The sequence below is a fragment of the Nerophis ophidion genome, linkage group LG14 (genome assembly GCF_033978795.1).
Source record: "Nerophis ophidion isolate RoL-2023_Sa linkage group LG14, RoL_Noph_v1.0, whole genome shotgun sequence".
NCBI classification, from domain to species: domain Eukaryota; kingdom Metazoa; phylum Chordata; class Actinopteri; order Syngnathiformes; family Syngnathidae; genus Nerophis; species Nerophis ophidion.
This window is the reverse complement of record NC_084624.1, coordinates 28,744,110-28,768,983: the sequence shown is the minus strand read 5'-3', so window position 1 is coordinate 28,768,983 and position 24,874 is coordinate 28,744,110. Positions and strand designations below refer to the sequence as shown.

Genomic DNA, 24,874 nt, shown 5'->3' with positions numbered 1-24,874 from the left:
ATCAAACAATGTATATACAGGTGAGTGTTGTACACTACATCAAACTATGTATATACAGGTGAGTGTTGTATACTACATCAAATTGTATACACAGGTGAATGTTGTTTACTACATCAAACTATGTATATGGCTGCCTTATCGTTACTGACTACTTGTGTAACGTGTAGGCGCCCAACTGCGTTAGAATTGTCTAGTTGGGCTACATTTGTCTGTTGAAAGTCACTTTTTGTGCTACATTTAGTATTCCTGGACAAGTTTTGCAGTGATGAAAATATTGTGAAATATTCTCTGTGCTACAAATTACATTTTTGTTACTGTTTGCTACTGTCATTTACAGGCTCAAACAAGGGTTTGGGACGGCTGTAACAAACCACTGCTGTATCCAAAGTTACAATTCTGTCTGTATTGCACAGTCCCGGGCAATTATTTTGCCTCGTTATGCCTTAAAAAAACGGAATGGAATTTTAATTTTTTTTACTAAATGAAACACCCAGATTGTACATGAAAATAAAGAATGAGGGATTTACAATATTAACTATGAACGATAAAACACTGAATATTGACATTATGAACGTCACACCACCTCTCAATGCACAAAACCCAAGATGGCGGCGCTTGGACGGGCTGCGCTCTCGAGGGGCTCTTGCTAAAGATGGAACATTTGGCAGAAATACCGGACAATTCCACAAACTTTATGGCTGGCTCACATCGTGGTCACTCCGTGATCACGTACGACCGCCAGACACTTCTGGATGTGGACATATCGGGCCGTTTTGGACTGATAGACGCGTGCGTGCTAAACATGCTAACTAGCATGGGAATACGTCGGCGGCTACATCCAGCGGCCTGTGAAGCAGGGGAGTATAGTAGCAGCGGGGGCCGCCAGCGGTGTGATCGGAAACGCGGATGCCGAGCGGGGCTAAAAACAAAGCAGAAGGCTAATCCCCACAGAACACCACTTCCCTCCATCCCGAAGACGGATTTAGATGGAAAATGCGAGACTACTGGTCTGGGTAAGGAGTCAGTTAAATTATAACAAGTTTTTTCTGCTTTGAGTGTTTCAGAGTTGGACATGTGTTTTACTGAGGTGGCTAACAATGATGCGTGCAGTTTATCAAAGCAACAAACAAACAATCGGAAAATCCCCGTTACTGAGGTGGCTAACCATGATGCGTGCAGTTTATCAAAGCAACAAACAAACAATCAGAAAATTCCTGTCGTATCAATTCCTAGATATGGTCGTAACTATACTAAATGCACTGGGCATAATAAACACAACATTATTAATATTGCTACTACGGATAATTTGATCAAAAACTCCCTAAAACAGCCCACTACCTATAATATAGGTTTTTTAAACATAAGATCATTGTCTCCTAAAACGTTGTTAGTTAATGATATTATCAGAGACAACAATCTTAACGTCATCGGTCTCAGCGAAACCTGGCTTAAACCAAACGACTTTTTTGCGCTAAATGAGGCATGTCCTCCTAACGTTACACATGCGCATATTGCCCGTCCGCTCAAAAGGGGTGGGGGGGTCGCACTAATATACAACGAAAACTTTAACCTTAGTCCTAACATAAATAATAAATATAAATCGTTTGAGGTGCTTATAATGAGGTCTGTCACACCACTGTCTCTACACCTGGCTGTTATCTACCGCCCCCCAGGGCCCTTTTTCGGACTTTATCAATGAATTCTCAGAGTTCGTTGCTGATCTAGTGACACACGCCGATAATATAATCATAATGGGGGACTTTAATATCCATATGAATACCCCATCGGACCCACCGTGCGTAGCGCTCCAGACTGTAATTGATAGCTGTGGTCTCACACAAATAATAAATGAACCCACGCATCGCAACGGTAATACGATAGACCTAGTGCTTGTCAGGGGCATCACCGTTTCCAAAGTTACGATACTCCCGTATACTAAAGTATTGTCCGATCATTACCTTATAAAATTCGAGGTTCAGACGCATGTTCGTCAAACTAATAATAATAATAACTGCTATAGCAGCCGCAACATTAATACAGCCACAACGACAACTCTTGCTGACCTACTGCCCTCGGTAATGGCACCATTCCCAAAGTATTTGGGTTCTATTGATAACCTCACTAACAACTTTAACGACGCCCTGCGCGAAACCATTGATAACATAGCACCGCTAAAGTTAAAAAAGGCTCCAAAAAAGCGCACCCCGTGGTTTACAGAAGAAACTAGAGCTCAGAAATTATTATGTAGAAAGCTGGAACGCAAATGGCGCACGACTAAACTTGAGGTGCACCATCAAGCATGGAGTTATGGTTTAATAACTTATAAACGCATGGTTACCTTAGCTAAAGCTAAATATTACTCAAATCTCATCCACCGTAATAAAAACGATCCTAAATTTTTGTTTAGTACGGTAGCATCGCTAACCCAACAAGGGACTCCTTCCAGTAGCTCAACCCACTCAGCTGATGACTTTATGCAATTCTTTAGTAAGAAAATTGAAGTCATTAGAAAGGAGATTAAAGACAATGCGTCCCAGCTACAACGGGGTTCTATTAACACTGATACGATGGTATATACGGCGGATACTGCCCTCCAAAATAGTTTCTCTCGTTTTGAGGAAATAACATTAGAGGAATTGTTACAACGTGCAAATGGAATAAAACAGACAACATGTTTACTTGACCCTCTTCCTGGGAAACTGATCAAGGAGCTCTTTGTATTATTAGGTCCATCAGTGCTAAATATTATAAACTTATCACTCTCCTCGGGCACTGTTCCCCTAGCATTCAAAAAAGCGGTTATTCATCCTCTTCTTAAAAGACTTAACCTCGATCCTGACCTCATGGTAAATTACCGACCGGTGTCTCACCTTCCCTTTATTTCAAAAATCCTTGAAAACATTGTTGCGGAGCAGTTAAATGAACACTTGGCGTCTAACAATCTATGTGAAACCTTTCAATCCGGTTTCAGGGCAAATCACTCCACGGAGACAGCCCTCGCAAAAATGACTAATGATCTATTGCTAACGATGGATTCTGATGCGTCATCTATGTTGCTGCTCCTCGATCTTAGCGCTGCTTTCGATACCGTCGATCATAATATTTTATTAGAACGTATCAAAACACGAATTGGTATGTCAGACTTAGCCCTGTCTTGGTTTAACTCTTATCTTACTGATAGGATGCAGTGTGTCTCCCATAACAATGTGACCTCGGACTACGTTAAGGTAACGTGTGGAGTTCCCCAGGGTTCGGTCCTTGGCCCTGCACTCTTCAGCATCTACATGCTGCCGCTAGGTGACATCATACGCAAATACGGTATTAGCTTTCACTGTTATGCTGATGACACCCAACTCTACATGCCCCTAAAGCTGACCAACACGCCGGATTGTAGTCAGCTGGAGGCGTGTCTTAATGAAATTAAACAATGGATGTCCGCTAACTTTTTGCAACTCAACGCCAAAAAAACGGAAATGCTGATTATCGGTCCTGCTAGACACCGAACTCTATTTAATAATACAACTCTAACATTTGACAACCAAACAATTATACAAGGCGACACGGTAAAGAATCTGGGTATTATCTTCGACCCAACTCTCTCCTTTGAGGCACACATTAAAAGCGTTACTAAAACGGCCTTCTTTCATCTCCGTAACATCGCTAAAATTCGCTCCATTCTGTCCACTAAAGACGCTGAGATCATTATCCATGCGTTTGTTACGTCTCGCCTCGACTACTGTAACGTATTATTTTTGGGTCTCCCCATGTCTAGCATTAAAAGATTACAGTTGGTACAAAATGCGGCTGCTAGACTTTTGACAAGAACAAGAAAATTTGATCACATTACGCCTGTACTGGCTCACCTGCACTGGCTTCCTGTGCACTTAAGATGTGACTTTAAGGTTTTACTACTTACGTATAAAATACTACACGGTCTAGCTCCATCCTATCTTGCCGATTCTATTGTACCATATGTCCCGGCAAGAAATCTGCGTTCAAAGGACTCCGGCTTATTAGTGATTCCCAAAGCCCAAAAAAAAGTCTGCGGGCTATAGAGCATTTTCCGTTCGGGCTCCAGTACTCTGGAATACCCTCCCGGTAACAGTTCGCGATGCCACCTGAGTAGAAGCATTTAAGTCTCACCTTAAAACTCATTTGTATACTCTAGCCTTTAAATAGACTCCCTTTTTAGACCAGTTGATCTGCCGTTTCTTTTCTTTTTCTTCTATGTCCCACTCTCCCGTGTGGAGGGGGTCCGGTCCGATCCGGTGGCCATGTACTGCTCGCCTGTGTATCGGCTGGGGACATCTCTGCGCTGCTGGTCCGCCTCCGCTTGGGATGGTTTCCTGCTGGCTCCGCTGTGAACGGGACTCTCGCTACTGTGTGTTGGATCCTCTTTGGACTGGACTCTCGCGACTGTGTTGGATCCATTGTGGATTGAACTTTCACAGTATCATGTTAGACCCGCTCGACATCCATTGCTTTCCTCCTCTCTAAGGTTCTCATAGTCATCATTGTCACCGACGTCCCACTGGGTCATTATTGTCACCAATGTCCCACTGGGTGTGAGTTTTCCTTGCCCTTATGTGGGCCTACCGAGGATGTCGTGGTGGTCTGTGCAGCCCTTTGAGACACTAGTGATTTAGGGCTATATAAGTAAACATTGATTGATTGATATTTTACAATCTAGCAAAACGCAACAAAAATGCGTCAAACACAGCGAAATATGAACGCGAAGGATAAAAAATTAACCAATCTACTCCATGAAATGCTAACCCAAGCTGTCAGTACTCCTGGGTGGACTTTGAAAATGATGAGGATTTGTAATTGTTTGCGTCACTAAATTAGGAAAAAAATAGCCCTATTGTCTGTATAATGAGGGCGTTCTGCTGTTCTTTAAGGTTAGTCAAAAATCCTCTATATAACACCCCAGTGTTGTAGGAAAGATGTTATTCCCCTCCAAGTTTGTTTTACTGAACTCACGGGACGGTCTGGTGTCATTCCCGAGCCGTCAGTTGAAGTGCCCTGCTCTGTAATATAAACGAGCCCTTATGGTGTGGTACAAGTGTCTTATTGTAGCCTGCCTATTTACTCTTGGCCCTGTAATGTGAGCCTGGGCTTGTCTTTATGTGTTAAGTCAATGCTGTGTCTTACATCAGTCCTTTTGTATTAGAAATTACTTTATACTATGTGTTGCGGCCACATTTCCTGGTCGGTTAAGAATGGATCTTTGTTTCTTTGAGTGATGTGAGTACTTTTGAAGTTTGTTTAAAAAAAAGGGGGGAAGAAATATGAATATGATGATAAACGGAAGTAATAAAATAAAATATACCATATTTTCCGGACCATAGGGTGCACCTGATTATAAGGCACACTGAAAATCCATCCATCCATTTTGTACCGCTTATTCCCTTTTGGAGTCGCGGGGGGCGCTGGCGCCTATCTCAGCTACAATCGGGCGGAAGGCGGGGTACACCCTGGACAAGTCGCCACCTCATCGCAGGGCCAACACAGATAGACAACATTCACACTCACATTCACACACTAGGGCCAATTTAGTGTTGCCAATCAACCTATCCCCAGGTGCATGTCTTTGGAAGTGGGAGGAAGCCGGAGTACCCGGAGGGAACCCACGCATTCACGGGGAGAACATGCAAACTCCACACAGAAAGATCCCGAGCCTGGATTTGAACACAGGACTGCAGGAACTTCGTATTGTGAGGCAGACGCACTAACCCCTCTGCCACCGTGAAGCCACACACTGAAAATGAGCTGGTATATTCGTCTATTTTCATACAAAAGGCGCACCGGATTATAAATTGCATTAAAGGGGTCATCCATCCATCCATCCATCCATAATATGATTTTTTTTCTACATTTAAAACACTTCTTTGTGGTCTACATAACATGTGCTTTGAGTACCTTGAAGGTAAAAAAGAGCTATAAGAGTATAATCCATTTACCATTTACACCTTGAAAATTAGGGTCTTGAAACAAATTCAAGTAATACATTGTATGAATAGATATATAGCCTAGTACATGGGTGTCAAACTCTGGCCCAGTCGTGCAATTTCATTTGGCCCTTGAGGCAATATCAAATTAACTTTAGAGTTGGCCCGCCGCTGTAACACCACATTCATCGCTAATACTTACACTTGTCAACCCTCCCAATTTTCCCGGGAGACTCCCGAAGTTCAGTGCCCCTCCCAAATTTCTCCCGATTTCCACCCGGACAATAATATTGGGGGTGGGCTGTAAAAGCACTGCTTTTGGCGTTCTCTACATGTCGCCACGTCCGCTTTTTTTCCATAAAAACAGCATGTTGGCCCTCTCACATAATATATGCTGCTCATACATACACACACAATTGTATGCAATGCATACTTGGTCAACGGCCATACAGGTCACACTGAGGGTGGCCGTATAAACAAGGTTAACACTGTTACAATTATGCGCCACACTGTGAACCCACATCAAACAAGAATGACAAACACATTTCGGGAGAACATCCGCACCGTAACACAACATAATCACAACCGGACAAATACCCAGAACCCCGCTACCACCAAACCCTCCGCCGAAAAAAGGCATTAAATTTGTGTTTTTATTTTATTTGATATGCCATTGATATTTTTTAATTATTATTATTTGAAACTGGATTTTGCATGTCACTATAAAGTTATATAAGCCTTGCTTGGTCAATATTCAATGCAAAACTTGTTTGGGTCCCTATTAAAGGGTTAATTTGTTCAACCTCGGCCCGCGGCTTTGTTCAGTTTAAAATTTTGGCCCGCTCTGTATTGGAGTTTGACACCACTGGGCTAATATATTAAAACAATTGACTAATAACACACCAAAAATTTGGCCTCCATCGTAAGCAAGACACATGCAATTGTCTGGAGCCCCTATGGTAAGACTTCCCCAACCACGGCTCGCGCACAGCCCCGCTTTGCACGCCAGCCTGACTGACCCATCTCCTCGGGCAAATCCTTTTTCTGAAGTTACGGACCTGACTTTTCGACCTACTGGTGATTGGAGACTGCTGTGGCGATTGCTTGAAGACTGCAAGGGAAGTTCGGCTATGTAATTTTATGTTGACATTTTATTGACTAAATATGCGCTACAATGCGTTCAACTTTTGTTCAGAACCCGCTACTTTCACGACCGCGGACATGACTTTCTTCTCATTCATTCAAAACATAGAGTGGGTTGTTCCACTGCAGCCTAACTACACAATTCATTGAATAAATACTTGGCTTTGTCTCGCCTACGCAAGTGAAGCGAATCTAGATGTGAATGAGAAGTGGGCTCGCCGAGCTTCCACATAATTGAATGATCGGTCTAAGGCTGAATTCCTCTTTGATTGACAGCAAAGTGAAATATAAAACACTGCAAAAGCATGTTTCAGTTTTCATTCATGTTGATATGGAGTATTTTACAATCTTTTAAGTGACTTTTTCTTTTTTAAAGCTAGCATTTTTATATCTTGCATCTGTTATTGGAGACTGTACTCATGTTTAGACAATAGCTGAATATGAGCTTGAAAGACCTGCAGTAGCTGCCACTGCTGTACAGCCTGTGTTACATTGTACAATTATAACAAGTATAAAAATGGAGGTAAGCCATATAAGAAAAATATATTAATACCAATTATATGCCAGTAAAGCCAATTTGTTAAGTGTATGTGCATTTTTTTAGCCTTTTTTAAATAGAAAATATTATGCATCATCAAAAGTTTTGCAAATTGTATGATGATATAAATGAATTTTGATTAAGTATATACATCATCATATTGATGCCTCCATCGCAACAAGTATATTGGCAAGCTGGGGGAAACCGTTATTACACGCTTCATAATTTAAATGGACTTAAGAGGCCAATCGTTACATTTTTTTGTCTGTATGTGATACAGAAACATTTTTTTTAAGTTTTACTGAAATGCATGTGCTAAAAAGTCACGGTTTATTTTGAAGATACATTGAAGATACATTTTGAACCTGTGGGTGAATTATGTAAACCCACTACAGCTTGTAGCGCTTTGATAGCTAGTCTACTGACAGATACAGGTGCTGTTCATATTATTAAAATATCATGAAAAAGTTGATTTATTTCAGTAATTATATTCAGAACGTGAAACTTACATATTATATCAATTCATTACACACGTGATATATTTGAAATGTTTATTTCTTTAAATTTTGATGATTAGTACTGACAATTACTGAAAATCCCAAATTCAGTATCTCAGAAAATTAGAATATTAGTTACGACTAGTACAAAAAAAATATTTTTTAGAAATGTGGGCCAACTGAAAAGTATGAACATGGAAAGTTTCAGCATGTACGGCAATCAATACTTAGTTGCAGCTCCTTTTGCCTGAATTGCTGCAGCAATACGGCGTGGCATGGAGTCGACCAGTCTGTTGCACTCCTCAGGTGTTATGTGAGGCCAGGTTGCTTTAATAGTGGCCTTCAGCTCTTCAGCATTGTTGGGTCTAGCATCTCGCATCTTCCGCTTCACAATACCCCATAGGTTTTCTATGGGGTTAAGGTCAGGTGAGTTTGCAGGCCAATTAAGAACAGGGATACCATGGTCCTTAAACCAGGTACTGGTAGATTTGGCACTGTGTGCAGGTGCCAAGTCATGTTGGAAAATGAAATCTTCACCTCCATAAAATTGGTCCGCGGCAGGCAGCATAACGTGTTCTAAAACTTCCTGGTAGACTGCTGCATTGACCCTAGACCTTAGGAAACACAGTGGACCAACACCAGCAGATGACATGGCACCCCAGACCATTACCGATTGTGGAAATTTGACACTGGACTTCAGGCAACGTGGATTCTGTGCCTCTCCTGTCTTCCTCCAGACTCTGGGACCTTGATTTCCAAAGGAGATACAAAATTTACTTTCATCTGAAAACATAACTTTGGACCACTCAGCAGCAGTCCAGTCCTTTTTGTCTTGAGCCCAGGCGAGACGCTTTTGACGTTGTCTCTTATTCAAGAGTGGCTTTACACAAGGAATGCCACAGCTGAAGCCCATATCTTGCATACGTCGGTGCGTGGTGGTTCTTGAAGCACTGACTCCAGCTGCACTCCTCTCTCTGTGGATCTCCCCCACATTTTTGAATCGGTTTTGTTTGACAATCCTCTCCAGGGCGCGGTTATCCCTCTTGCTTGTACACTTTTTTCTTCCGCGTCTTTGTCTTCCCTTTGCCTCTCTATTAATGTGCTTGGACACAGAGCTCTGGGAACATTCAACATCTTTGGCAATGACCTTTTGTGTCTTGCCCTCCTTCTTTAAAGTATCAATGGTCATCTTTTGCCACGGTTGTCAAGTCAGCAGTCTTCCCCATGATTGTGTGTCATACAGAATCAGAACGAGAGACCATTTAAAGGCTTTTCCATGTGTTTTGAGTTAGTTAGCTAATTAGAGTGTGGCACCAGGTGTCTTCAATATCTGACCTTTTCACCATATTCTAATTTTCTGAGATGTTGAATTTAGGGTTTTCATTGGTTGTCAGCTATAATCATCTCCTTTTTGGCAAATAACATTAGAAATTTATCAGTCTGTTTGGAATGAATGTATACATTCTACAAGTTTGACTTTCTAAATAGAATTAATGAAATAAATCAACTTTTTCATGATATTCTAATAATATGACCAGCACCTGTATAAGTAAGAAATGTACGCTACTTTATATTAGAAATGGCAACAGCGGAAGATGAATGCCACATAAGAAGGTAGAGAAAAAGAAGCGTATCGACTACAGACGCCCTCAAACTTTCATTACTTATGCCGATCCCAAATACAGACCAGCAGGTACCAGAGGGTAAGAAAAGTTGGTTTTGCATAATATTGCGAAACAAAATGCCAGATAATGTCTGCTAATAGGTGCCATTTTGCGGTCCTTCTAAACACACACCATAGTTATTCTTGTATGCTTAATGCGCCAACAATCCATCGAACGGTGCGGCTTCGTAGCTTACCGAAGTCGTACTAAAAACATTTTGACAGATTTTTGAGCGCTGTGTTTAATGTTCTATTTTCTCAATGGAACATTTAAAGTTTTGGTGTTGTTTACTGGCGTCATCTTGCAGTTTACACATATGTCTTATGTGTGACTGCCATCTATTGGTCACACTTGTCATCACACCATGTACCAAATAAAATAGCTTCGAGGTCAGTAAGCACAACCAGTTTTATTCTGTACATTAGGCGCACCGGCTTATAAGGCGCGCTGTTGATTTTTTGAGAAAATTAAGTTAAAATACTGAAGTACCGATGATTGTCACACACACACTACCGTTAGGTGTGGCGAAATTATTCTCTGCATTTGACCCATCACCCTCACCCCCTGAGAGGTGAGGGGATCAGTGAGCAGCAGCGGTGGCTGCGCCCGGGAATCATTTTTGGTGATTTATCCCCCAATTCCAACCCTTCATGCTGAGTGTAAAGCTGGGAGGTAATGGGTCCCATTTTTTTTATAGTCTTTGGTATGACTCGGCCGGGATTTGAACTGACAACCTACCGATCTCAGAGCGGACACTTTAACCACTAGCCCACCGAGTAGGTTTTTAAGTGCGCCTTTTAGCCCGAAAAATATGGTAAGTAACCCATCGGCATGGGCCGATGGGTTACTAAAGTGCTCAGGCAATGTCTTAATTAGTGCTTGTACAAATGGGCAGTTGATCCGGTAGTGACAGGCTGCAGAACAAAACAAGTCAATATGGAAGATGCTTACCAGCACATTGGCCCTCTTGATGGGAAATTGGAGTACAAACGCAACAGTCGACTGCCAAGTATCATGCACATTCTCCAGGAAGGAGTTTTCTATTCATCCAAAAGTAAATATACACTCGCTTACATTTTATTAACCAAGTTGTATTTTTTTAATAACTAAAATGAATAGACACAATATATTTTCTTGGCAGAGGAAACATCAAATATTTTTCTGGCTTCATAAGAGCCATGATCTTTCTATTTGTGTGTTTAAATATGTTTATCTTCTTCCATTTTTAATTGTAAAGGGTGATTTGTTGTTTCACATCCGGTTTTTGTGACTTCCCGCGAGTTTACTTCCTGTTGAACTGTCGATAACTTTGTGCATCAGCACATCCTTTGTGTTTAATGTGAACACTGTAGCTCAGTTGCTTAGACAGTAATGTGTTTGTACAAGTTTAGATTGGGGAATGACGTTTCGTAATGGGGAAAGACATTAATGTCTGTTGTTTACATGTTAGCATTTAACCCAACTACCAAGTTAGCGCCTGTTTGTCTGTCCATATCGAAGTACAGTTATGAGAGACGGTTCTTTGATCATTTATATTTATTATGGTAATACTAACCATCTGGAGTTTTGAAGCAGTTATCATTACTACCGTTTATTTGTAGCACAAACGCCTGCAGCCGCATAAACCGATGCGAAAAAGTGACCTCTCTTGCCAAACATGCATATTAAGAACACTAACTTCGATATGAACGTAAGAACCGCGGCCCCGTCTCCCCTCTCAATCAAAGACACTTAATGAAGAACACGATGATTCACCCCTTCTTTTCATTCCGTTAGGCCACAAACCCGCGCAGCTGATTAAAAGTGTGAATGCTCTTGAAGCATGCACATGGCGGTTAATCTACCCTGCAAAACTTATTCACCTAATTTTCATTTATCGTCGGTTAATTGACTTATCGAATATCTGCCTAGGCCTAGCACTGACAACACATTTCTTTTCTTTGGAACAAACGTCTCGTTTTTGTTAGCATTACCATTAGCCGTGTTTTGCTAGGCTTGAGGTTAGTGGTGGGGGAAATCGATTTTTGGATGCATTGCAATTCGTACATGGATGATCATAGATTCGGTTAGTAAACGACAGTAATTGATAATCGATTTATTTATTGTAAATAAAGTACAATTTGATTGAGTTCAGCGAGCCACCTCACCGAGAGATCCAACCAGCTAGCTCCTTTATTATAGGGCACTTATGTTCCAGTTTTGAACACATTTTCATTAATATAATAAATGTGGGAATTAATTATGTGAATTGTTTTTTTTAAGTTACAGGTGATAAATGCTTATTTAGTGAAACGAAAATAAATTTACATAAATCAAAGAAGCATAAAAAATAGATTTTTTTTATCGAATCATAGCTCCTGAATCACATTCGAATCCTGAGGGGCCCAAAGATTCTCACCTCTACTTGTGGGTCTTCGCTAAGGATGTGAGAAAACTACGGAAGCTGATGGGAGCAAAAATATATGTTGGCGCAAGAGGAGGAAAAACGTATTTATTTATTTTTTAAATCGTCTGCAACAAAAAACTTGAATTTAATGATTAAATCAATATATCGCCCAGGCCTAGGATGTTCATTCAGTTGTTTATTTTTGTAGAAAAAAGCAGCTAATAGACATGACACACAACTATAGACATTTAAAATGACAACTTTTTGGCTTTAAGAAAACATGTCCTGGAAAAAGAAAATGCACAGCAAAACAAATAAAGAACAAATGGGCAAATACGAACTGTAAGAAATCGTCTAAAGGAAATAAATACAACTAAATGAAGGCTGTGGTTAACAGCTGAACATAAAAAACAAAGTTCCAGTGGTCTAAGGAAAAACAATTGTTAATTATGGATGTTTGGCTGAAAATCATATTCAGTAATAAATTGCGAATCGGAAAAGTTGATGATGCTGAAACGTTTGTTTAGTGCCGTTCCAAAGAGATATATGAAGGGAACTGCCTAAAGAAAACGTGCTAATTTCCAGAGTCATTGATGATATGGGGATGCATATCAGGTAATGAATGGCTCTGGGGAGATGGCTGTCATCATTACATCTTCAATAAATGCACAAGTTATGTTGACATTTTGGACACGTCTCTTATTCTGTCAGTCAAAAGGATGTTTGGGGATAGGAAGTCATTTTTCCAGATGATAATGCATCTTGGCATAGAGTAAAATCTGAAAAATGTTTCCTTGAAGAAAGATATACTAGCTCATGGCCTGAAAATAGTTCAGATCTCAATCCAATTAAAAAGCTGTGGTGGAAATTGACAAAAAATGGTCCATGACAAGCCCTCAACCTGCTAAGTGGATTTGACAAAAGCAATGAGATTATGTTGGACCAACATTAATGAAGAGGACACTTTGTCACCCTTCAATCCATGCGTCAGAAACTGCAAGCTGTTATAAAAGCCAGAGGTGATGCAACAAAGCACTAGTGGAATGTTGATGTTGTTGAAAATAAATAGTTAATGACTCCCACAATTTATTTTCATGATTTGTTTTGCTGTTTTTAAAGCCTGAAAGTTGCCATTTGAAACAACTATAGTTTTGTGTAATGTCTAAGTTTTTTTTCATTTGAATAAACACCCTCCAAGTCTCGTGATTCCATAATTTTCTCAGGGAATATACTTTAGCTAAGCTAAACACATGGTAGGCCATCTTTGTTAAGATGGTGTGTGTACGGTCATAAGAAAATTCATATTATTCAAACAGCCTTCAGCTAATGCTCACACAGTCTGTGCTTAGCTGCTGATGTTCAAACAAGCCCCGTGACTGCCAGAACATCCCATTATAATATTATACTGGTGTTCTTCGTGCATGAATTGACGGTGCATTGCTTAGGAGTTTATAATGTAAACTATTACTGTAACTGAGAGACAATTTGGTGTTCCTTGTTTAATGTATGGTAGAGGCGACCGATATGGGATTTTCAGGGCCGATACCGATTATTAGTAGTCAAGGAGACCAATAACTGAGCAGTAAAAGTTATTCAAACATGAATAGTACATCAGTAAACTGCTGGACAAAGCTTTAAGTCGTTTTTTAACATTTTTATTATCTAGGTCAAACGGGCTGGATCTTGAGCAGTGGTTATTACTATGTACAACTGTAATTATTTTTCAAACACTAAATACTGGTATCATATGTGTATACATCGTATCTGCTGATGTAGTTATGTTGTAGTTGTAATAAAAAATATATGTAAATAAAAAGACATACCGATATACAACAGCGTGGCTTCGTGATCAAAGAGTGCGGGTACTATACAGGCCTGCCTGTAGTCCAGGCCTGTCTCCCATTGAAAATGTGTGGTGCATTATGAAGCGTAAAATACGACAACGGAGACCACTGACTGTTGAACAACTTAAGCTGTCCATCAAGCAAGAATGGGCAGGAATTCCACCTGAAAAGCTTCAAAAATTGGTCTCCTCAGTTTCCAAATGTTTTCCACTTTGCATCAGTCCATCTTAGATGTGCTCGGACCCAGCAAAGCCGGCGGCGTTTCTGGGTGGTGTTGATAAATGGCTTTCGCTTTGCATAGTAGAGTTTTAACTTGCACTTACAGATGTAGCGACCAACTGTAGTAACTGACAGTGGTTTTCTGAAGTGTTCCTGAGCCCATGTGGTGATATCTTTTACACACTGATGTCGTTTTTTGAAGCTCACTGGCATTCAATGTTGGTTTTTAGCCTTGCCACTTACATGCTGTGATTTCTCCAGATTCTCTGAACCTTTTGATGATATTAAATCCCTAAATTACTTGCAATAGCTGGTTGACAAATGTTATTAAACTGTTGGACAATTTGCTCACGCATATGTTCACAAAGTGGTGACCCTCGCCCCATCCTTGTTTGTGAATGACTGAGCATTTAATGGAAACTGCTTTTTTACCCAATCATGGCACCCACCTGTGGGATGTGCCAAATAAGTGTTTGATGAGCCTTCCTCAACTTTTTTAGTCTTTATTGCCACTTGTGCCAGCTTTTTGAAACATGTTGCAAGCCACAAATTCCAAATGAGCTAATATTTGCAAAAAATAACATTTACCAGTTTGAGAGTTAAGTATCTTGTCTTTGCAGTCTATTCAATTGAATATAGGTTGTAAAGGATTTGCAAATCATTGTATTCTGTTTTTAGTTACCCTTTACACAATGTGCGAACTTCACTGGTTTTGGGTTTTGTATACAAATAAAAAGACCTATACCGATATACGTCAAAATGCCAAATATTGGCGCCGATAATCAGCCCAGCCGATAATCGGTTGATCTCTGAAAGTATTTCTATACATTCACTTTTATTCCATTTAAGGTTTCAATCAGTAACATAAATTGGAGATAATAAATATTACATTATCCCTTAATATACTGCAAGTCAAACAGGACCCAGTCGCCTGTCAAATGTAGTTTATTGTATTTATTGATTATCCAGTGAGTGGCAGCACTGATGTCCCACAAAGGGTAGCCCCCATGTGTTCTGGCCCCTTGCCGGTTGCTTGAATGTCATCTCATCCTCTAATTGCGTTGCACAGTGGGGGTGTTTCTAACCACTCAAATACACCCTTTTTTTTTTCACAAAAACATATGATTAAAGGAGAGCTAATTTATATGTATATATAGCTTAGGTCTGTTTTAGTTATTACACATATATATTTCCTTAACAGTCTGACCTTAACTGGTGTCATCTACTGGCGTACTTGTAGCATATGTTGGGCATTTATTTCAACGTTTTTGGTTGAACAAACAGAAAAAATAATGCTCAGTTTATTGTTGTTTAACATTTTTTGTTCATGTATATTGGTATAATTATATATTGTTCTGTATAATGTCAACCACAGTACTCTACTTCTGCGCTTAATTGGCTATGTCATAGCTTTCAACTCAAAACATTTGAATCTCAAAATAACGTCTCTTTTAAAAATGTATTAAAATCAATTTAATTAGTGCTTGCTCCCTTCAAAACAGTACAAATTTTGCATGGAACATGCCTATTAAAAATAATGCATTAATAATAAATATTGTATAAATACAATTAGGGCTGTCAAACAATTAAAACATTAGATTTCGATTAATCGCGTTGTACATAGTTAACTGAAATCTAATTGAGATAAATCAAAGATCGATATGATAAACTGATACTTTTCTAATTTTTAATACCATGACTAGACAATCAGTTTGTTTTAATTAAATATTTTTAGACACTATGCTTTCTTTTTAAACAGCTCGACAGAAAATGGACTTTAACACACTTAAATACAATGACGACAATAACATTTTTTACCTGCACTGTGTTGGTCTTTTGCCTGATTTTTTAGGAAAAAAACAATAAGCACTAGCACAGAGGAGGCGCTACAGATATCAGTTTCACGCATTAATAAAACAAAACATGGATTTTTTTATGATCATGGTTTGATTATCAAGGATATTTGGTAATGAAATCTGATATTTCTACCTAAATAAATACTTCTGATATTCTGTACTTTAAATGTTTCACAAGTTGATCATTATTGTTATGGTGCATGACAAGGTTTTAACTTTCTCTCTTGACATCTAAAAATTATAAACGCAACACCTGTTTTCAAGCCCATTTTTCATGAGTTGAACTCATGGATGTAAAACTTTTACTATATACACAAAATACCTATTCCACTCAAACATTAACAAATTTAGCTGAATCGGTGTTAGTGAGCATTTCTTCTTTGCCAAGCTAATCCATTCCACCTCACAGGTGTGGCATATTAAAATGCTGATTAAACAGCATGATTATTGCACAGGTGTGCCTCAGGCTCTCCACAATAAAAGGCCACTCTGAAATGTGCAGTTTTGCTTTTTTGTGGGTGTCGGGGGTCAGAAAAGCAGTCAGTATCTGGTGTGACCACCAATTGCCTCACACAGTGCAACACATCTCCTTGGCATAGAGTTGATCAGGTTGTTGATTGTGGCATGTGGAATGTTGGGTCACGCCTCTTCAGTGGCTGTGCAAAGTTCCTAGATATTGGCAGGCTGCGCTGTGGTATACGCTGATCCACAGCATCCCAAACATGCTCAATGGGTGACATGTCTTGTGAGTATGCTGGCCATGCAAGAAAGTGGATGTTTTCAGCTCCCAGGAATTTTGTACAGATCGTTGCAACATGGGGTCGTGCATTGGCATGCCGCAACATGTGGTAATGGTCTCAGGTGAATGCCACAAAAATGGGCCACAGGATCTTGTCATGGTATCTCTGTGCATTCAAAATGCCATTGATAAAATGCAATTGCGTTCGTCGTCTAACATACGCCTGGCCATACCATAAACCCACCCCCACCACGGGCCACTCGATTCACAACGTTTACCTCAGCAAACCGCTCTCCCACTTGACGACACACACGCTGTCTGCCATCTGCCCTGAACAGTGAAAACCTGGATTTATCCGTAAAGAAAATACATATGTGCAACCTGCCAGACGACATCGGATGTGAGCATTTGTCCACTCAGGTCGGTTACGACGACGAACTGCAGTCAGGTCGAGACCCCAATGAGGACAAGCATGCAGATGAGCTTCCCCGAGATGGTTCATCACAGTTTGTGCAGAAATTCTTGGTTATGCAAACCTGTTGTTGCAGCAGCTGTCCGGGTGGCTGGTCTGAGACGATAATGGTGGATGTGTAGGTCCTACGGTAGTGTCGTCTGCGAACTTCAAGACTTTCACAGAAGAACCACCCGAGGTGCAGTCACTGATGTAGAGGGAGAAAAGCCGTGGGAGAAGAACACTGGGAGGAGCCAGTGCTAATTGTCTGGGTGCTAGATAGGATGCTCCCTAGCCTTACCTGCTGCTTCCTGCCAGTCAGATTCACTGACAGGTGGAGGCCAGTGTTCTGTTGAAATGAGCTCAAATATACCTACAAATGAGGCATAAGGATGCAATATGTACATACGTCTAGCCTAAGTAGCATGATAACATCGATTAGCTTGCAGTCATCCACTGACCAAATATGCCAGATTAGCACTTGCACAGGTCCATAACATCAACAAAGCACAACTTTGTGCATTCACGCACAGTATGAAACTTTTGGTGGACAAAATGACAAAGAAGGAGAGGACGTTTTTACATGGAAACATACTGTTGCATCACAGTCCACACTTAGGGTGAGTTCAAGAACCACCGAAATTAGTAGGAATGAAAGGATTTTCACCAGATACTCTCATTAGTGAAGCATACACACAAATATATAAAACAGTGGGCTTTCAAACAATTGGGAAGGTTTGTGTCATGTTTGTGTCATGTTTGTGCTCAAACAAAAAACATACTAAAACCCCAAAAATATTTTTCCCTATCTTTTTCCATTTTCAATCCTTTTTTAAAAATGCTCCAGGGAGCCACTAGGGTAGGCTGACCATACATCCTCTTTTCCCCGGACATGTCCTCTGTGCGGCGGTGTCCGGGCGTTTTTTTTTAAATGCCTCAATTGTCCGGCATTTTGAATTATGGTTGCATGTATTTTCAATGTATGTCCAGGGTAAAGTTACTGTATATATATATTACTCAAGTTGGTGTTAGCCAATAGTTTTGGCTGGGGGGCGGGACTTCCGGGGAAGTTAGGGAAGTGACGCTGTTGACAGGAAGTGTTGGTTCGAGTTTTGCCGGGAAAAGGAAATAGACGCACATTGGAGCTGTTGGGTGACTTAAATACATCTTGTGCAATAAATACAAGACAAACTAAGAAGTCTATGAGCCTACATATTATTACAATATACTCCTCCCCTCTTAACCACACCCCCTACCCCCAACCCAGTATGAGTTACGAAGGGGGTAAACAAAACAAACTGTGATGGTGTGCGCACGCAGAAACGTTTGTGAGGGAGGGACAGAGACACAGAGCAAGAGACCTAGTGAGTGGAAAGACAGACATGAAAAAATGCCGAAATGTAAGTGTAATTTCACGGATGATTTGCTTAAAAAGTATTCCTATTTTCGTCCTGGCCGTGACACATGGGAAGCAGAATGCACTGTGTGCAAAGCAGGAACTTATGTATCTGTGGCAAATAAAGGGGCCAAAGATCTACAAGCCCATATCAACACTAAAAAGCACAAAACAGCTGTGCAGGGCGAGAGCTCGTCTGCTAAATTGACAGAGTACTTTGTGCGACCTGGAAAAGGAGAAGACATTGTAAACGCAGCAGAGGGTGTTTTAGCATTCCACACAGTCAAACACCATAATAGTTACAGGTCGATGGATTGCACCAGTGCTTTGCTGAAAAAAGCATTCCCAGACTCAGACACGTGTAACCTATACGTGCTACAAAACAATGCACTAAATATATTTATGGGGTGTTATGGGCTAGGAACAGAAGACTAGTTTCAACTCATAGAGAGAGGCAGAGCTTGAATTGTAGTTTGGTTGACGCCGTGTATTAGAGAATTAGTGACGGACAGCAGATATATACACACACAATGAGTTGAATGGCCATTCAACATGAAAGCAATTTAAAGAGAAAAACACAAGTGCTATATACATATATACAATTCCATTTAACTATTCAGTGTCTCTGGATCTTGTTTAAATCTCAGTTCAGATAGTTGTTCTTGGGGGGGAAAAAAAGGATGGCAGTACAGTCCATGTGCTGCAGGTAAAGTGATAATTGTAAAGGGTCGGCTCGAGAGCCTCCTACCAGCCCAGACAGAGCAGGTGGTGAAGTTCTTGGCTGGAATCTTCCAAACTTGATCCTTGGACTAGGTGATTATTTTCCTTAGCTCGCCATCAAAAAGAGAAGCCTGGCCTGTGTAAGAGCCAGAACCATTCTTATATAGCCACGTGTACACAAATATTCATTAAATAACACTAAATTGCGTTATCTAGTATTCATAGTATATTATTCAACAATATACCATCAAGTATTCATAATATATTATTCAATAATATATTATCAAGTATTCATAATAAATATTCAATAATTTCTCATTCTTTCCTCAATATTGTACAATATAAATCAACAAACATCAGAATCACAATATGCAATAAAATGCTAAAACAACCATTAGCAGCATAATTATGACCTATACAAAGCAGTCAGTGCACTAAATGTGCTTATTATCTAAACACATAAAAGTACATTCAATACACAAATGTGATTATTAATTTAAGTCAAACCTTTTATATGGACGATTGAGAATATGCCACAAAGACTGTTGCAATGAAGAAAGATTAATGCTTAAAGTGCCATTGTCATGAGTATATGGACTCACCAATTCAGCTTCTACAGTCAAACACAGCTTAATGACAAAGAATCTTAAGCTGGAAGTCGGCTCTATAAAGTTACAAAATAGGCATGTAGTTTAAAAAAACGTCAGCACAATATTTTAGGTGAAAACCAGGTTTAAAACCTACCTCGAGCAGAAATGTAATCGATCTCTCATGTCCTGTCTCCTGGCTACTTCCTGCTATCGGCTTATAAGCACCACCAATTGGACCGCGGCGGTCACGTGACAAGGGAGGAGTGCCGAGTTGCCAAAGATTAAGTACAGCAAGAGGATACCAGTCACTTCCGGCTACCGGTATATGCCTACAGCTGATTGGACTGTGGCGGTCACGTGACCAGGAAGTGCACGAAGAGTAATAGCAAGACAAGAGCCTAATAGTCTCTGCAAATGTATTTGACACCTGCGTTACACACGGCAAAAAGGTTTTCAAGTGCAAGCACCAAACCAGAGGCGATTGTCAACAGTGTTATAGCGCCCCACAGCATCGACATTTCACTAGAGGCGTTAAAAGAAATAAAGTACTGTGGCATCGCTACAGATGGGAGTAACCATGGTGCAGTGAAAATATTCCCAATCATAATCCAGTATTTTGACTGGAAGAAAGTTGGTGTACAATCAACATTGCTTGAGGTCAAAGACACACCTAATGAGACCGTGGACACCATTGCAAACTACTTGATTGATTTTTTTTGAAAATGAATTCAGTGAAATTTACCTCTGGCACATGCATTCACTCGTGTGTGTGTTCCACTCACCCATTAAATAAAATGGAAAAGGAAAATAATTCCAAGTTGAAGTGCGTTACATCTTGCAGAGAGTCCACACAACACTTGAGGAATGGCAGAGAAACAACTTCATGTCCCTGAAATTTAAGGGACTTCTGGCACAGAAGCGCACAGGTGGGCATGGAAAAGAATGTGAGCAGTTCAATGCTGATGTACAGGGTCTCTACAGTGCATGCCTGCAGTATTTCCAGAAGTGGATGACACCCATGGAAGAATTCACCCCATTCATGTGGATGGATCTGAGCCAGACACCTAGTTGGAATGATGTGGAAGCCTTCATCAAGTACCTTGGAGAAAAGGGGGTGCCAATTGATGATGCCAAGTGTTTTGATCAGGTCACCAATCTCAAGAAATTCACTGAGAGTAGCAACAGTGATGGAGCGTTCAATGATCTGCAAGTGCACCAGAAGTGGTGCAAATATTTTGAGAAGGCCAAAAGCATTGCTTGTTACTCAGAGCTGCTAAAGATTGCACAGTTTGTCTTTGCCCTTCCTTTTTACAATGCAAATGTTGAGAGGGTTTTCTCACTGATGCAGAGCCAGTGGACCAATACACTACTGGTCCTTTTTTTGTTTTAAATGTTGACTCTGCATTATTATTTTTTACAGAAGCCTAAAATAATTGGCTCAGAAATGCTACCTCTGTTTTTGTTGTTTTAACTGATTTGTGAAATACCCTTCACCTATGGTGTGTATTCTCTGAGAACATTTGTTTTTGTTTCAAATGTTTTGAGGCATTATTTATATTTTTTACATTAGAATGGTCCACTAGACTGAGAAGAGACATTTTAAAGAATGGGCTGTTACCTGTTTTTGGTTAAATATAATTAACCTGTTTTGAGGCATTATTTATGTCTATATTATATACAAGAGGTTATTTTGAATATTGCTACCTCTGTAATTTTTCTAAAACCGTGAATGTTACATAAGTGTGACTTATTTTTTTATACTGTCAACAGAGGAGAAAAAATGTTTTATTTAATAAATATATTATTTATAAAGCAAGTTCAAGTATCATTGGCAAATTTTCACCTAGTCCCGGCCTTCGCGTGCTACCCGCCTTGGCACGCATATATGTGTCCTCTTTTTGGGATTTCAAAATATAATAACAGAGGAGAAAAAAATGCTTTATTTAATAGATATATTATTTATAAAGCAAGTTCAAGTATCATTGGCAAATTTTCACCTAGTCCCGGCCTTGGCGTGCTGCCCGCTTTGGCACGCATATATGTGTCCTCTTTTTGGGATTTCAAAATATGGTCAGCCTACACTAGGGCGGCACTAAAGAGCCGCATTAGACACGAGAGCCACGGGTTGCTAAACCCCGGTCTAAAAATTCTGGCATTGTCTATTACGTTCAACCAAGGAAGCCGCCAGACTACCCGAGTGCCCTGTCGCCGCCCCGTCATGTGACAATGAAAAAAAGAAGGCACGTGCAACAGCTGTCAACAACAAAGCTGTGATTGTGATGTACAGTTGTTACTATTAACACCAGGGCAAAACACCTTATCTTCGTCTATCAAGTAGACATGCAGTACACACACACACACACACACACACACACACACACACACACAATAATAATAATAATCCACAAGTCATATTTTAAACATGATGTCAAGATCGAGCCACCAAAAGAATGTTTGTACGTCTTCTATACTACTGTACACTACTGCTAAAACCAGTGGTTTGCCGTTATGTTAGATTAGAGATTAGATAGTACTTTATTTATTCCTTCAGGAAAATGAACATTTTCAGCACAATCCCATTCAAGATCAAACATTACAGGGAGACAGAACAGGATCGCTGATGAGTCTGCCGGCTTCCAGCGCCCCTTACAAAAAAGGTGAGATACAGGTAAACAAGTGGGGGGAGGGGGAATGGGAGAAAAAAAATAGATTAAAATAAAATAAAATAAAATTTAAAAATTGGTCTAAGCCTGAGGCCAAGGGAAAAAAACTCATAGCCATAGTACACATCCCTCTCACATGTGTGTAGATTAGATAGATAATAGTACTTTATTTATTCCTTCAGGAGATGTAAGGAGGTGTAAGAGGGAAACATCAAAGAACACAAAGGACATGAAAGACATTAAAGCAGCGGATACAACCAGCCACTTCTACATACAGCTATGAATAACAAGTAAAAGAAACATATACACTGTGGTGGCCTCTGCAGTGTTCCACGCCATCGTCCGCTGGGGTGGAGAGAGCATGGCCAGAGACAGGAGCAGACCCAACAAAGCAACCAAGAGAGCTACATGTTGTACTATTTATTATGTACTAATGACGTTTAATATTGTCACTTATATTAAAAATTTGGAATTACAACAAGATGGGGCAGCACGGTGTAGGAGGGGTTAGTGCCTCTGCCTAACAATACGAAGGTCCTGAGTAGTCCTGGGTTCAATCCCGGGCTCGGGATCTTTCTGTGTGGCGTTTGCATATTTTCTCCTGTGACTGCCTGGGTTCCTTCCGGGTACTCCGGCTTCCTCCCACTTCCAAAGACATGCACCTGGGGATAGGTTGATTGGCAACACTAAATTGGCCCTCGTGTGTGAATGTGAGTGTGAATGTTGTTTGTCTATCTGTGTTGGCCCTGCGATGAGGAGGCAACTTGTCCGGGGTGTGTGATTGTAGCTTGGATGGGCTCCGGCGGCCCCCACGACTCCAAAAGGAATAAGCAGTAGAAAATGGATGGATGGATACAAGATGATGTTGGGGAATTGTGTGTGTGTATAAAATGGATGGATCCATCCATCCATCCATTTTCTACCGTTTACCAACCATTTTTTAATGAACTTTATTGGACCAGATAACATTTTTAATATAGCGCACACACAGTATCAAACAATAAAATAATACATACATTTATTTATATAAACACAATCCAACATCCTCTTTTTATTTTCTCTCATTTGAAATTTTTGTCTCCATTCTGTCTCCTCTACAGCTGCAGTAAAGAATTTAGAATAGTTCATCACTTCATTGCAAACATTATGTTAGGAAATATGAACATCACAAAGATCATGCATCTTAACTTAGCACATTGAAACTAGCTCTGACGTAGCATAACAAGGAGCTTGTAGCAGTTAGCTTGTCAACATTAAAGTATGATTAAACCTACCAGAAGCACATATCTGCTTTAGTTGTCCACTCCAGGACTCCAAGAGGCAAACTATCGCTGGCGCCAGGTAGTTTGCTGTGTAAAGAAGAGGAACACATCAACTGTGGGAAGATGAGCTACATCCATGTCATGGAAATCGGAGTTCAGAACATTCCCCCAAGCAAAAAAGACAAATTAGCTGATCAAGGTTTTCAGGTTTCAGCAGCTGTATTGATTTCAAATGTCCAGTATAAAAGTCTTCAAATGTAATGTAGTGTTGTGTGCATTTTCCTGCTAAATCGTGGACCATAGTCACAATGTGTGTTTTTGTGTGTCCTTCCATCACAGGAATCACAGTCCTCTCATGAGCTTCGGGGCCAGTTTTGTCAGTTTCCTGGTGAGTTGTTGTGCACTTAAACACTGTGACAAGAGCAAGTATGAGGGGTTTATGCACTAATTAATGACACAGCTTTTGTTGTACTGGTAATTAATGCTGCTTCACACCAACAGTCAATGAAACATTATGAAAAGATTAAGCTTGTAATTCTACTTCCTGGACGTTAATCCGCAGCTCAATACAGGATGGAAAACTTTCACTTTGGTGTTCAGAGCCATTTTAATTTGTATTCTTACAGCATTTAATGGAAGGTTGAACATCTAATTTTTTTGTTTAAAATGTCTCTACATTTTTTTAATCAACTTTTACTGTATATGTCCATTAGGGGTGTAACGGTACGTGTATTTGTATTGAACCGTTTCGGTGCGGGGGTTTCGGTTCGATTCGGTAGTGTACCGAACCACACGGCGATATTAAGTAGCGCACCGCACGTTGTGTAAACAATGCACACTAAGCACCATGAATTGATTTATGTGGACCCCGACTTAAACAAGTTGAAAAACGTATTGGTGTGTTACCATTTAGTGATAAATTGTACGGAATATGTACTGTACTTTGCAATCTACT

At 40.2% G+C, this 24,874-nt stretch overlaps 1 protein-coding gene and 1 long non-coding RNA gene across 2 annotated transcripts in view; one reads left to right on the top strand and one right to left on the bottom strand.

The window, feature by feature from the left end:
* LOC133568413 (tetratricopeptide repeat protein 39C-like) overlaps window positions 1–24,874 on the top strand; it is a 41,737-nt gene that overhangs the window by 2,353 nt on the left and 14,510 nt on the right. The window contains exon 2 of the mRNA XM_061920316.1: window positions 24,259–24,307. Within this exon, the coding sequence (XP_061776300.1) occupies window positions 24,259–24,307 (49 nt within the window). The remainder of the gene's footprint in view (window positions 1–24,258; window positions 24,308–24,874) is intronic.
* LOC133568943 (uncharacterized) lies at window positions 19,201–20,202 on the bottom strand. Its single transcript, XR_009809703.1, has 3 exons — window positions 20,149–20,202; window positions 20,007–20,068; window positions 19,201–19,540 (listed from the first exon to the last, which is right to left on the bottom strand). It is a non-coding gene; the product is annotated as an uncharacterized LOC133568943 (long non-coding RNA).